This window comes from Typopeltis vanoorti, chromosome 19, assembly GCF_054136105.1.
Source record: "Typopeltis vanoorti isolate ZY-2024b chromosome 19, IOZ_Tvanoo_1.0, whole genome shotgun sequence".
Taxonomy (NCBI): Eukaryota; Metazoa; Arthropoda; class Arachnida; order Uropygi; family Thelyphonidae; genus Typopeltis; species Typopeltis vanoorti.
In genome coordinates this window covers 95,513,467-95,528,120 of record NC_143567.1, presented here as the reverse complement: position 1 = coordinate 95,528,120, position 14,654 = coordinate 95,513,467, and the positions used below count along the sequence as shown (strand labels likewise).

Below are 14,654 nucleotides of genomic sequence, written 5' to 3'. Positions count from 1 at the left end.
CACATTCGTCTTCTTAAACCGCAGAAATCTGGCCTCTCTCAACACGGAATTGAAAATCCAAACCAGGATCCGTTGGGAAAAGGCTAAACTTTTACATAGATCTTTATTTAAACATGAACGTTTATACAAAGAAAGTTCTGAAGCCCTACTACACAGACCAAACCTAAACCGCAACGACGTTCTTACTATTCCTAAAGTATGGGAAATTATCATACAAAACTGTGTTAAAACGTTTTTTTTTTTTTTTTGTACTACTTTAGCACGTTATGCACGTTTTCATGAGATTCTATTGTAATCATGCGCCCTAACTGTATGTTATTCCTAATTTTTGTTTAAATACTGTACTGATGATGTCCTAAGATACGTAGGATGAAATATTTACAATTAAATAATTTTCACTGTGGTTTATACGTGTGTTTCTTCTAATTACCTTTGCTATAAATCGCCTGGTGTTGTACTACCTTACCTCAGTCCTGAAGATATTTTCAGGCACAAACTTTGTTTGCTCACACATTTTGGATAAAGGATTAAACTAAATTTATTATAGTCTAACCAAGTGAAAAATAAACTTTCAAAAAATCTTCTAGTTTAACATAAAATTCTTTGCCCCCCCCCCATCAAATCTGAATAATATAAAGCAGGGACATAAGCTGGTAAAATTTTAATTTGATGTAATTTTTAAAGATTTTTTTATTTCTGCTATTCTGGCAGATATCTCTTTAGTGCAAACTACATTATCTATTAATTTTTTTATGTATTAAGAAATCTATACTACACTGTGGTTATCACAGTTGAAGTGATATGATAAATGCCAATTCTGCAGTTTAATCAGATGCTGCCCTCTACTTTGTATTTCAGAATCAGATTACATCCCATGTAATTTTTTACTCTCTCCAAATAGCTCTTCAAAGTAAGCCTCATCCTAAAGAGATCTAAAGATCTAAGCACTAAGGAATACTCATTATGGGGCTACTTAACCTTCATCTTTGTGATCTCATCACCTTTCTTATCCAATGCGAGCTCTCTTTTTCTTCTTCTAGCCCGTTTTATCACCATTTATGGTTACAGGCCTCCCCAATTTGTCTGTCTTTCTTGAAGGCTTCTCAATGCCAATATTCTAAAACCATCTCCACAAGGTCATCCTTCCATCTTCTCTCTCTCTGGATGTCCAGGCATTCATCTTCTTTGCTAGTGGGTGATTATCTTTTTTAATCTATCGCTCATCCATGTAATATGTCCTATCCATCTCCATTTTAATGTCACTTCTCCTGTATCCAATACTTTTGTTTCTTTTCTGATATCTTCATTCCTTATTTTGTCTTCCAGTTGACATTTAGCATGGCTCTCTCCAATCTGCATTGTTTTACTCATTCTGTCCAGTGTATTTGTTTAGTTATTGACCACGTCTTTGATCCACATGTCATAATTGGGATGCACTGGTCAAAATGTTTGACTCTATTTTCTGGTTTTATTTTTATGAGCAGGAATTTCTTCAGTTTGCCAAAAACCACCTTTTCATTCTTTTTATTTCAGAAAAATGTTTCCTTTTCATAATGTAAAGGTTCTTCCAAGGTATACATATTCTTGTACTTGTCTATTTTTTGTTACAGTCTATATATTTTGCTTATCTACTGATATTTGTTCTTCTTGTGTGGCTTCCTTCAATACTTATCATTATTTTAGTTTTTTTCATTGTTTATGTATAAGCCTACTTGATTTGATTCTGTGTTTAATTCATTCATTGATTCTTCTAGTTCTCTTTTATTATTTGCTATTACTACAATATCATCAGCATATTGTAAATGATTTAATTTTTTTACCATTAATATTAATCCTTTGTCACTACAATCAAGGAGCAACACTAGTTTGATTGGTGCAAATATTAATAATTAAGTAAGTGTGTGCACACAATAGCCTGACTAGTAACCTAGTCAGGCTATTGTGAAAATTTCAAGTACTCTCTTGTAATTCTCTCCAGACAAAAGAAGGTGCTGGACCATCCATTGTTGGAAAATCAGTGGTTTACCTGTAGCATCTCCTTGGCTCATTCCTTTATTTATTTTGAATGGACTACTGTTTTCATTTGTAAGGATACTAGCAGTTGGTTTTTTCATAAAGTAGTTTGTTTATTAGTTGTATACATTTTTGGCTTACTCCATCTTTCTTCATTGCTATTAGGACTGCTTGCGTTTCAACTGAATCAAAGACTCACAATCTATAATCTTTAAAATCTATAAAAAGTTGTATTCTATGCATTTTTCCCTTAGCTAATTCAAAGTATGCAGATTGTCAATGCTACCCCTCCCATTCTAAATCCAGTTTGTTCCTGACGTCAGGCTGAGCTTCACGCAATAATCTTGTGATTCTGTTTGTTATTTTTATAAAGTTTATATACTTGTGACAGCAAGGCTACAGACATGTCATTTTCTATCTTTTTCTTATTAACCTTTTTGAACAAGAGTATCATGATAGCATTGTTATTGTTCCAGCAGTTTGGTATATCTTTATTTTAGGCATTTATTAAAATAGACTTTTTTTTAGTTTTCTTCCATTTCTTTTCTATCTACCATCTTCTGAAATTTTATTATTTTCAGAAGTGTCGGGGGGGGGGTATATAATTGTGAACAATAATGTCTAGCCCTTTCTAATATGTCTTTTCCATTTTCATCTTATAGTATTATTTCTCTTTTTTACTAGTATGATATTCCTTGTTTCTTATCTTTGTTATCTATTGTTTCTTGTATCATTTCATCTTATTGAATATTTATTCTGATTGTTTTATTTATTTCTGTAAATTCTACTGTATTTCTTTTTCCTTCTCCAATAGATATTTTTGTTCTCTCCAAGAGGTTTTTATTTTTAACCTTTTTTTTATCTTTTGCAACCTTATATGCACTTACTATTATGATTAGATTAACATTTTTGTGTACATTATTCAAAGCAGATTTCTGTTTTCATTAATGTTATTTCTTTGATTGTATAATTTTTTTTTGCAATTTCTTCTTTGTATAATTTTTTTATTGGCTACTAATATATCATTTATCTTTACATATTTTGCTTTATCCTGTAATTTTTTTCTTCTATTATTATTTTCCCTCGAACTATTCTGTGATCAATTTCTATGCCTATATGATTGATGAATAAAACTTAAGTATTTTTACATATTAACTCAACATCACCAGAGTTGAAGATCGATACGATTATATCGATACATAAGAAGCCTGAATGGCAAAGAAATGGAGCTAGCCGAGGAATTAGATAAGTACCAGATTGACATAATAAAAACAAAAAAGACACCGGTGAGATCATTCTGAGCAATAAATACAAAATGTTATATTCAGGCAATGACAATCAAGGAAGAGAAAAAGTAGCCATAGTATTTAATACTAAATACGAGGCTAATCTTCTTGAATGGCAGTCAGTCTCAAGTAGAGTGATGTGGGCAAATATCAGAATGGGGAACTGGAAAATTAGACTTATTACCTTCTATGGTCCCACAGAAGGTTCTACTAAGGTAGAAGTGGAGGAATTTTTTGATGCTTTAGAAAAAGCAAGTGACACAATGAAAAAGGAAAAGTTGGTTCTTGTTAGGGATCTAAATAGCAGAGTAGGAAATGATTGTGATACATACAAAAATATTTTGGGAAAATTTGGAGAAAAGAGCAAAGCTAACAATAATGGCAAATACCTGTTGGATTTCTGCTCAGTACATGGACTGGTTATTAATAATACCATGTTCCAACATAAAAATGTGCACAAATTCACATGGAGAGAAGAGGCAAGGAATAAGAAATCTCACTGACTATGCTATTGTTGATAATGATGTTTTCTCCCTGGTGCAGGACACCAGAGTGTACAAAGGATTTGAAATTGGAAGTGATCACTATTTAGTCTTGAGCAGGATAAAATTGAATTTCATATTGAAAAGAATAACATGTAAGAAAGTTTTAAAGAGAATAAAAGCTAAGCAGCTCTCAGATGTGAACTGTAGACTAAAATACACAAAGATTATTGAAAAAAAAAATAGAATAGTTTGAGAACTGCAACGAAACCCTGGAGATTCAGTGGCAAGCCTTGAAGAAAAACCTGATTGATTCAGCCAGAGAGGCATGTGGTCAGGTTGTCTGCAAGAAATATCAGAACTCTGTGGTAGACACAGGAAGTTAAAGAGGCAGTGAAGGAAAAGAAGAAAGCATATCAAAAGTTCCTGGCAAATAAGCCAGCTTGTGCTCTTAGAGAATATAGAGACAAATGTAAGAAAGCTAAACACTGTTTAAAACTGGCTAAACAAAAGTCATGGGAGGAGTTTGGCAAGAACATAGAAAATAAATATCAAGAAGGTGGCAAAATACTCTGAAGGTTGTTGAAGAAGCTTAGAAACAGAGGAAAGAGTGCCGTAAAAGGAGCTAGAGATGATAAAGGTGACATGAAAACAGGAGAAAAAAAGCATCCTTGAAGTATGGAGTAATTACTTTGATAAACTGCTAAATGAAACAAGCAGGACGACAGCACAGTGATAAAACACACTGACCAGGCATGTAGTCAGGAATATAAATCCATACTTGAAGTAGAAAAAGCCATCAAAGGCTTGAAATGTGGAAAGGCAGCAGGAGTAGATGATATTCGACCAGAAATGCTGAAGTATAGTGGTATAATGTTGAAAGTTTATTTTTCACTTGGTTAGAATATAATAAATATAGTTTAATCCTTTATCCAAGTGTGAGCAAACAAAGTTTGTGCCTGAAAGTATCTTCAGGACTGGGGTAAGGTGGTACAACACCAGGGCGACTCCTTGCAAAGATGGAGCAAGCCACCAACACTCCTATCTCAGTATCTCCCATAATGCAAAACATCTCCTTGCGGACATGTCTAATGTTATGCATTAAGGGAAGGGCCACTACCCAGACTAGTTTCGACTAAATCCAGAGTAATTTATTAAAAAGGTGGCACACCATTTGGCAACTCCTATATTTGGAGATGACTTTGCTAATGCTTCTGGCTGGTATCTCCACTTGGGCCTGGCTCCCACTGAAGAGACCTCAATAAAGGTCTAAAATAGTCTGGGTAGTGGCCCTTCCCTTAATGCATAACATTAGACATATCCGCAAGGAGATGTGTTTTGCATTATGACAGATACTGAGATAGGAGTGTTGGTAGCTTGCTCAACCTATGCAAGGAGTCGCCCTGGTGTTGTACCACCTTACCCCAGTCCTGAAGATACATTCAGGCGCAAACTTTGTTTGCTCACACCTGGATAAAAGGATTAAACTAAATTTATTATACAGTGGTATAAAAGTCTTCCAGTGGCTGCACTGCATAGTTCAAAAGGCCTGGTCAGAGAGCATTCCTGATGATTGGAGTAGAGCTCTCATAGTACCCATATATAAAAAGGGAAATAAAACTGAATGTGAGAATTACAGAGGTATTTCCCTACTGAGTGTTCCTGGCAAGAATTATGCAAGTATACTTGAGAAACAGTTGAGAAGAATTGTGGAAGAAAAGCTTGGTGAAGAACAAGCTGGATTCAGGCCAAATAGAGGCTGTCAGGATCAGATCTTCACTTTACGACAAATAGTTGAAAAAGCATGGGAATATAACAAAGATCTCATCTCATCTTCCTTATACCCTCTTTTACCTTACAGTCGAGGGTCCATTGATCATCGGACCTCACTCCATTTACAGGATAAGGTGGTCAGCCTTATGCCCTGGTGTATCCTATGGCCTGTAGTGTTGAGTTCTCAAGGCCAGTTTGCCTGCTTTGCATGATGAAAAACCCCAGAATAAACTGGGGAAAAAACCCTGCTGTCCACGCCCAAGACTGGTTAACTTGGCTATGGCTGAGGAAGATCCTTCAGCTCCTCACGTCACCAACAGGAATCGAACCTAGGACACTCCTTCCCCAGGCATATGGTTGCGAAGCGCATAGCCATAAGGTGGTCAGCCTTATGCCCTGGTGTATCCTATGGCCTGTAGTGTTGAGTTCTCAAGGCCAGTTTGCCTGCTTTGCAGGATGAAAAACCCCAGAATAAACTGGGGAAAAAACCCTGCTGTCCACGCCCAAGACTGGTTAACTTGGCTATGGCTGAGGAAGATCCTTCAGCTCCTCACGTCACCAACAGGAATCGAACCTAGGACACTCCTTCCCCAGGCATATGGTTGCGAAGCGCATAGCCACTAGGATCTGTATTTAAATTTTGTCGATTTGGAAAAGGCACATGACAAGGTGCCAAGAGAGAAGCTATTCAATACGCTAGTTATATGGTGTCAATGGAGCATTATATCAAGCAATATTTAGTCTTTATTTGAGTTGTAAGTCAGCAGTTAGAATGGAAGGAAGTACAGGAAGATGGTTTAATGTTAAATCTGGGGTGAGACAAGGATGTACATTATCCCCTCTGTTATTTATTATCTATATGGATCACATTATGAAGGAAAGTGGTATTAAACATGATATCAAAATTGGAGTTATTAATGTCAGCTCTTTTGCTTTATGCGGATGATGTTATACTTCTAAATAAATCAGCTACAAATCTACAAGATTCTCTGACTAAATTGAATAATTGTTGTAATAGATATGGTGTGAAGGTCAGCAATAAAAAGACAAAGTCAATGAAAATGGGCAGAATCATTGAAAACGTGAACTGTGTTGTGAACGGAGAACCTGTGGAACAAATAACACATTTCAGCTACTTAGGCACGATTTTTAGTTAAGATGGTAAATTAAATAGGGAAATGGACAACAGAATCAACAAAGCTGGTATGGTAGGAAGTCAATTGAATAAATTCATATGGAATAAGAGAGAAACACTTAGCTGTATACAAAGAGTGTTCAAACGAGTTTTAACTTATGAATCTGAGAGCTGGGTCAGAAGTAAAACACTTGACCAAAGACTGGAGATCGCAGATATGAGAGTCCTGAGAAAGATTATAGGCGTGAACAGATGGGATCAATGGCAATATATTAAAAAATGAGGATATTAGGAAAGAACTTGACATTGTCAGCATCCAGGAATGCGTTAGCACAGCTAATCTCAGGTGGTATGGTCACTTAAATAGAATGGACGAGGAAAGATTAGCAAAACAAGTGTTGTCTGCCAGGTGGCAGGAAAACGACCGAGAGGAAGACCAAGGTATAGGTGGATTGATATGGTACAAAGTACCTTAGACGACAGAAATATAGGATCTGATAATGTTGGAGTCTTGATAGGTAAGAGACTGATTTAGAAGAAAATTGCAGATAGGAAGTTAGTAATGATGTAAATTTTTCATGTAGTACTATCATATCCTGTACATCCCTTGAGGGTACATGTCAGGTATTTGATGATGATGTATTTTTACATGAGATGATAAAATATAATCTATTTCACTTTGTTTTTCCACCTGAAATAATCCATATCTATTTTCAGTTTGGTCTTTTCTTGTAAAACGTGGTCATATCATTCAACTGGTTCCTCATTTTTTTTTGAAAGTTTATTTTTCACTTGGTTAGACTATAATAAATTTAGTTTAATCCTTTATCCAAGTGTGAGCGAACAAAGTTTGTGCCTGAAAATATCTTCAGGACTCGGGTAAGGTAGTACAACACCGGGCAACTCATGGCAAAGGTGAACCAAACTAACATCACTCATATCTCACTATCTCCCATAATGCAAAACACATCTCCTCGCGAATATGTATAATCTTATGCATTAAGGGAAGGGCTACTACCCAGACTACTTTTGACCTTTACTGAGGTCTCTTCAGTTGGAGCCAGGTCCAATAGTGGAGATACCAGGCAGAAGGCAATGGCAAGGTCATCTTTACCTATAGGAGTTGCCAAAAGGTGTGCCACCTTTTGGCAACTCCAGAGTAATTATTAAATTAATCTGGATTTAAAGAAAGATGTTGAAGTTTATTTTTCACTTGGTTAGACTATAATAAATTTACTTTAATCCTTCATCCAAGTGTGAGCAAACAAAGTTTGCGCCCGAAAATATCTTCAGGACTGGGTAAGGTAGTAACAACACCGTTGTACTACTGGGCAGTGGCCCTTCCCTTGATGCGTAACATACACATATCCACAAGGAGATGTGTTTTGTATAATAGAAGATACTGAGATAGGAGTGATGTTAGCTTGGTCCACTTTGCCACGAGTTGCCCGGTGTTGTACTACGTTACCCCAGTCCTAAAGATATTTTCAGGCGCAAATTTTATTTGCTCACACTTGGATAAAGGATTAAACTAAATTTATTATAGTTCCTCATTATAAAGTTTTAGCATCATATTTCCTCTTTTATTTAGTTCTCCTATGCCATTTTTCCCTATATGTTTTCCAAGTTCATTTTTATTTTTTCCCAGTTGTATATTAATGTTGTCCAACACTATTGTGCAGGCTGTAGGATCATGCTATATTGTGATGGACACTCATAGTATTCTTCTACTTCATAACTGTTGGTTGGTGCATATATCTGTATTATTTTAATGGTTTTCTGTTCTGATGTTTGCACTATGATTTTTTTCCTTTACAGATCAAGAAAGGTTTAATTTTGAATCATCATTTGATGACATGGATTTGTCTTATCTGTATAATTAGAGTGGCCAGTTAGCATGGGTTGAATTGAATTAGGACTCCCCCTTTCTCCCCCTGGAAGAAAGGGGGAGGGGGTCCTAATTCAATTCCTCCCATGCTAACTAGGTGAGTTGGGACTTCATCTAGCTAATTAGCAGGGTATAGTAATTAATAAATAACATAAAATGAGTTTACCTTATGTATAATTTTATTAGTATAAAATTTTCACCCTAGTATCAAAGGCATCTTCGGTATCACTTTCAAATTAAACAATAAGAATAGAGATCACCTAGACAAAGATGAAGCACTGATATCTTTTCTTTTAAAAGAACCATTTTTGACAAATGAAAAAGACTTTCCTGTGAATGCTGAAAGAAATTTGGAAAGGCATTTTGCAATTTTGTAACATGGAGAATCAATTCAATCTGCTACAGGATGCAATGGAATATTCATTTTTTGGATTTTTGGCAATCCATATAATTAAGGAGGATGTCCATGGGAACAATTAAGTTTCTTTTTGGTTTTCTCATCCAAATTAGAAAATTGGGATGAGGAAAAATGTTTCTAATTTGGATAAGAAAACCAAGAAGAAACTTAAGTGTTACCACAGGCATCCTCCTCATTTATATATACTGCCAAAGGTCCACAAAACAAATGTTCCATTACATCCTGTGTATTGGTTTTCCATGTTGCAAAACACTTTTCCAAATTGCTTTCGGTAGCCACAGGTAAGTCCTCTTCATTTATCAAATATAGTTCTCATTTTAAAGAAAAGATATCTGAGCTTCATCTTTACTCAGGTGAAACACTGAACTTCCTCAAGCAAGATATTCCTTCAAAAGCAGATATCGTCAGACTATTTGACTTTGTTTTTCATTCTGGCTACTTTGCATGCTGAAATAGACGTTACCAACAAATTGAGGGCACAGCAATAGGTAGTCCTCTTTCTCCCACACCAGCTATGTACTTCATGGAAAGATCTGAACAGCATATACTGAATAGCATCCTATCTAAGCCATCCTCATGATACAGATATGTTTATAATTTTTTTTGCAGTTTGGCCTAGATCCCATACAGACCAACAAAAGTTGGTCAGTAAGATCAAACTCCTCCAGCACAGTTCACTCTTGAGTTAGAAGAGAAAAATCTGATTGCCTTTTTAGATCACCTATGACTTTATCAACCAGATGGCACCATTCGCTTCTCAATATTTAGAAAGAAAAACACATACTGGGCTTTACATTCATCTTCTTTCATCATAATTGTCAAAAATCTGGCATCCTCAAGGCTTTGGTACATTGAGCACAATCTCTTAGTTCACCGAATTGCTACTCTCCCAAGAAATAAAGCACATCAAATCCATCTTCCTAACTAATGGTTTTACTGAATTATATGTGGATATTAATTAGAGTTTCATTGTCGTCTGCCCCTCATCGAAATAGTGATACAGAGGTGGTCAGTCATGTCACCATTCCCTATGTTAAAGGCATCTCAGAATGTATAACCAAACCACATGGATACATTAACCTACATGTGTCCTTTTGTCCTACCATCAAGATATCTACTTTTCTAGGCTCAGCTAAAGATAAACATCTGCCTTTAGTATATTTTTGGCAATCTATATAAAAGAGGGGGATGTTCATGGTAACACTTTCTTTTTGGTTTTCTTATCCGAATTTTCTAATTCAGATCAAATTTCTTGCCAGTATGTTTATCATATCCTGGCCACACAGGTAAATCTGCAGCTGTGCATCGTAATGAACCTTTAGATTACATTAAGTTCCATGAGCCAGAGCAATCGGAATTTGCAGAGCATACTATCGCCACCTGACACCGAGTTCTTTGGAAGAAAATTAAGGTTCCCCATAAAAGTAATAATCTCTTGGAACATTTATACAAAGAGTTGTGAGACCTTGATGCATTGACTGAATCTAAACAGAACTGATGGACTTTAATCATTCTTCTTATGGGAAATAGTTCTTCACAAATTCCAAAATTAACTTAAATTTAATTATATATCTGTATGTGTCTGTGTGTGTTTATTTTATCTTGTTAAAGTTACATTTATTAGAATCTTAATATAATTAGACCATAATGCTCTACATCATGCACGTGCAGTCTGCGCATCATTGTTGAATATACCAGTTTCTATTCTTGATATTTAATTTGAAAGTCATACTGAAGATGCCCTTGATACTAGGGTGAAAATGTTATACTAATAAAATTATACATAAGGTAAATCTGTTTTATGCATTAATTATCATGTCAGGTATAACCATCTTGCCTTGAGAGAATACACTCCAACCAAAGTGCTTTGTCCATAGTACTAATTCATTTCCTTGCCAGATTGAAGCTATAGACAGGACTTAGGACCCTCTGTATATACATACAAAATGCTGGAAAATTCTCATTGTCAGTGACAAGCGAGAATTTTTAGATAGGTAAAAAATAAGAAGAGGAGTTTCGGTTTAATTGCATTATATATATAATGCAATTCTGTTTCATATTGTAAAGTTTTTGTATGTTTACTTGATTTATGATGGCTACTGGAGAATCCTCCTCATTAAATGCCTATTTTGATAAAATAGGCATTTAATGAGAGGATAGGATATGTTTGCCTCATTTTATCTTTAGTCATATCTTGACTTAGTCATATCTTGAAGTAGCCAATTAGCTGCTACATTGCAGCCATTCTATATCTACAAAGTAGATATAGAATGGACAGCAGTGATAATTAGTTCATTATTACTAAGAGAGACCTTCAGGGAGTCAGGGACTCATCAGTGGAGGTATTCAAAACACCCAGTGGTGTATATAAGGCTTTTGCTGCCCTCTCAATACACATGAAAAATACTACAAAAAAGTCAAAATGACATATAGGGAAATAAATTAAAACACTATGTTTATTTTTGAAGTAAAACTTCAATTCCAACATTCTAAAATGTTATTTTTTCTTGCTTGTCTGTTAGCAAAATCATCGATGCCATCGGCAAAGTCTATTTCATAGTAATGTAGGCAATTCTTAAATCAATTTTAAATTTAGAAAAACTCCTCTCACAACTAGCAACACTTACAGCAATTGTGAGGAAAATTCACAGTAGTATTACAATATTTGGAAATGAGTTCTCGAGAGACTGTGTTTTACAATTAACTACAAAAGTTCAAAAAGGTTCAAAGTGTCACCCGGGACGGAACGCTTCCCCTCTAGCTACGCTTCTGACAACATCCCCTCAATTCGCCAATTCTTGCATAACAACAGACTTCTGGTACAGAAATTAAACCCTTGAATTATCAGAATGGCAAATTGCCTTCCTGAAGTCAGATAAATAGTAATTTACTGTGTGTATGTACACACACACAAACATATATAACTATATACATAACAATTTGTAAGAATCAAATTGCAGTTTTTTGTTTTTGTTTTTTTTCTTAGAGGATTTCTGTTATTCTTGGTATCCATAACCACAAAATTCTTTATCCATTAAAGTTACAATGAAGTGACGTTTTTTTTTTTAAAAAGAGTTTTTTAAAATGTGATAGCTTTATAATAATCTATTTTTATTTTATTAATGTCATTTGCAACTTCATACACCCTGAAAAATTAATAAAATGTTAAATTAGAACTTGACTTATTCCAAAGCTTAAACTTATCAAAGAATAACTGAAAAATTATTCCAAATGAATATAATTTAAAAATAAATAAATAAAATAGAAATGAGTGATAAGAACTTACCTAAACATTTCAATTCTGTGTCAGCCAGAACGGTAATTATTAATACAGAGCCTAATGCTATAAGGGCTGTGTTTTTACACATTTCCTGCAATTTTTGTTTCTAAACCTGAAAAAAACAGTGCATTACATAAAAGTATTACATACATCTGGTAAGAGCACTACATCATCCATAAAACAAATGAATTTCTTGATTCACTTACACACACACGCACACTTTCATTCAAGGATCACTTTTCCCCTCACACTCTAAGTGAAGGAAAAGAGATCCTGGCGAGAAAGTACATTTAACAAGTGGAGAAAAATACTCTAAAAGGAAGCCTTGAAAAATTTTGCATCAAATCACTATGCAAAATTATTAACATCTCCCAAACTAGCAAGTCAGTACAAGTAAAATTCAATAACACCAACTGTAGTGTTATTGTTTCTGTCATATTCATAGTTCCACCTGTTTATTCTTCTGTCATTTCCTTATGTACATAAGGAAAGTGGCAGAAGAATAAACAGGTGGGACTATCCAATATAATAATAATAAAACTGAATCATACTTTAACAGATGTTCAATCCACGTTAAAGCTTCATGTTTAACATTAAAAAAAAATCCATATAAATTTCAAAATAAGACCAATCATTAAACAATAATTTGGTCTATATCTAATGATATGGGATAAACGGGCAGTCAAAGTATAATAAATAAATTATTATACTTTGACTAATAGTATATTCTCCATTTATAGAGTATTTGTTTTGCATAGAGTATTTGTTTTGCATAAACCACAAATGTCTTGAAGCTCTTTATTGTGGTAGTTGTATCAAGAACAGTGATGTCAGGCGTAAGGTATTATTGTGTTCTTAATCTAGCAGCAATGCTGATCAAATGCTGTTTTGAAGGCCTGTAATTATCTCCTCACTCGTTATCTTGATTTCTCCAGCAAATACTCTTAAATTATTACATTTGCAAGAGTTAAACTAGTGCTAGTGATGAAAACATCCCACTGCTCACTATCGCACCAACCTTATTAATAACTGTTAACCAAATCACGCGGTACTAACCCACACTATGCATGATTGGTGTGATAGTTTTCGAAATATTACGCAATTTCTTGAATTCATCAAGATCGTTTCACGAAACAAAAAAAAAAAAAGAAGAAGAATAAATGAGAAACAAAACAAAAAGAAGAAAAAATTAGAAACAAAAAAAAAAAAGAAGAAGAAGAAATGAGAAACAAAAAAAAAGAAGAAAAAATTAGAAAAAAAAAAAAAAAAAGGCGATCCGGTACTAACACAAGCCAACAAATCGTTACCATGATAACTAGCGCATTCAAACAACAATTAACATTGAAACCAATCATGACCTTCCCAGATTATACTTTCAATGAGTTTCCAAATGTACTGATGATACCCTGTTATAACTAAAAGCTAAGAGATTGCTTCATGTACAAATTTTGAAATTTTAAGTGTATTTGATTTTGTTCCATAGATATCTTAATATTATACCTGAAATCTTCTAACAAGCATAAAACAACTTACCAGCTGAAATCACAAAACTAAAATATAACATCACAAATGAGAAACACATTTCCTAAAATCCGTGGCCTAGTGACGTATCCCTCAAATTACACGTGTCGTTTTCTTAAGCATTCTTCGCCGGCTTTCCAAATAATCGTTATGACTCATCCTGCCATCTAGTCTCACAAATTAAAATGACAGTTCTTTTGCATTGATTAAAGACTACATTCATGCTGTATGGCAGTGTTTCTCAAACTTCAGATATCCGCGTATCCCTTCTTAAATTTTCATTATTACCAAGCACCCTCTTATCAAATAATAAATAAAGTATATTTCATTATAAATGTCTATGTTATTTGAATTTATATGTTCATGTAAACAAAAAATATGATTTATTTTTAATAGAACAAAATTTGGAATAGGTTCCTCTTCATTTCCCGTCCATGAAAATCCACAGTTCAAGTACGGTAATTCATATCATACTTACGAAGATTTTTCATCTTCTTCCTAGTTGGATCTCTAGAGATGTCAGACGATACACCCTTATCAATTTCATTTGATCCAGATGCAATATCAACGTTTCCTTGTTGCTTACAGCTACTTGTATTTGCTATATTGCTCTCTTTTGTGGGTTTTATAAATCCAATGAACCATACTTAAGAATTTGAAAGCTAAAAAAAATTACTGTATTTACTCGAATATAACTCGAAGAAAAGAAGTAAGGAAAAAACATAGAGAAAGATGGAACAATTTCGTAACGGAACTAGAAAAGGATTTATTTAAGCCACAACCCAAAACTTATAAAGTAATAAAATATATGAATAAAGAAATAAAAGAAAAGATAAAAATACAAACAATAGATTTAGA

General features: G+C 34.3%; 1 protein-coding gene across 1 annotated transcript in view; it reads right to left on the bottom strand.

The window, feature by feature from the left end:
* The window catches only part of sel (canopy family protein seele), a 50,169-nt gene extending 36,243 nt beyond the window's left edge, over positions 1-13,926 (bottom strand). The window contains exons 1-2 of the mRNA XM_090409370.1: positions 13,809-13,926; positions 12,282-12,387 (exon numbers count right to left, since the gene is read on the bottom strand). Coding sequence (XP_090265496.1) covers positions 12,282-12,363 — 82 coding nt within the window. The 5' untranslated portion in view covers positions 12,364-12,387; positions 13,809-13,926. The remainder of the gene's footprint in view (positions 1-12,281; positions 12,388-13,808) is intronic.
* Between the last annotated feature and the right edge of the window lie 728 nt (positions 13,927-14,654).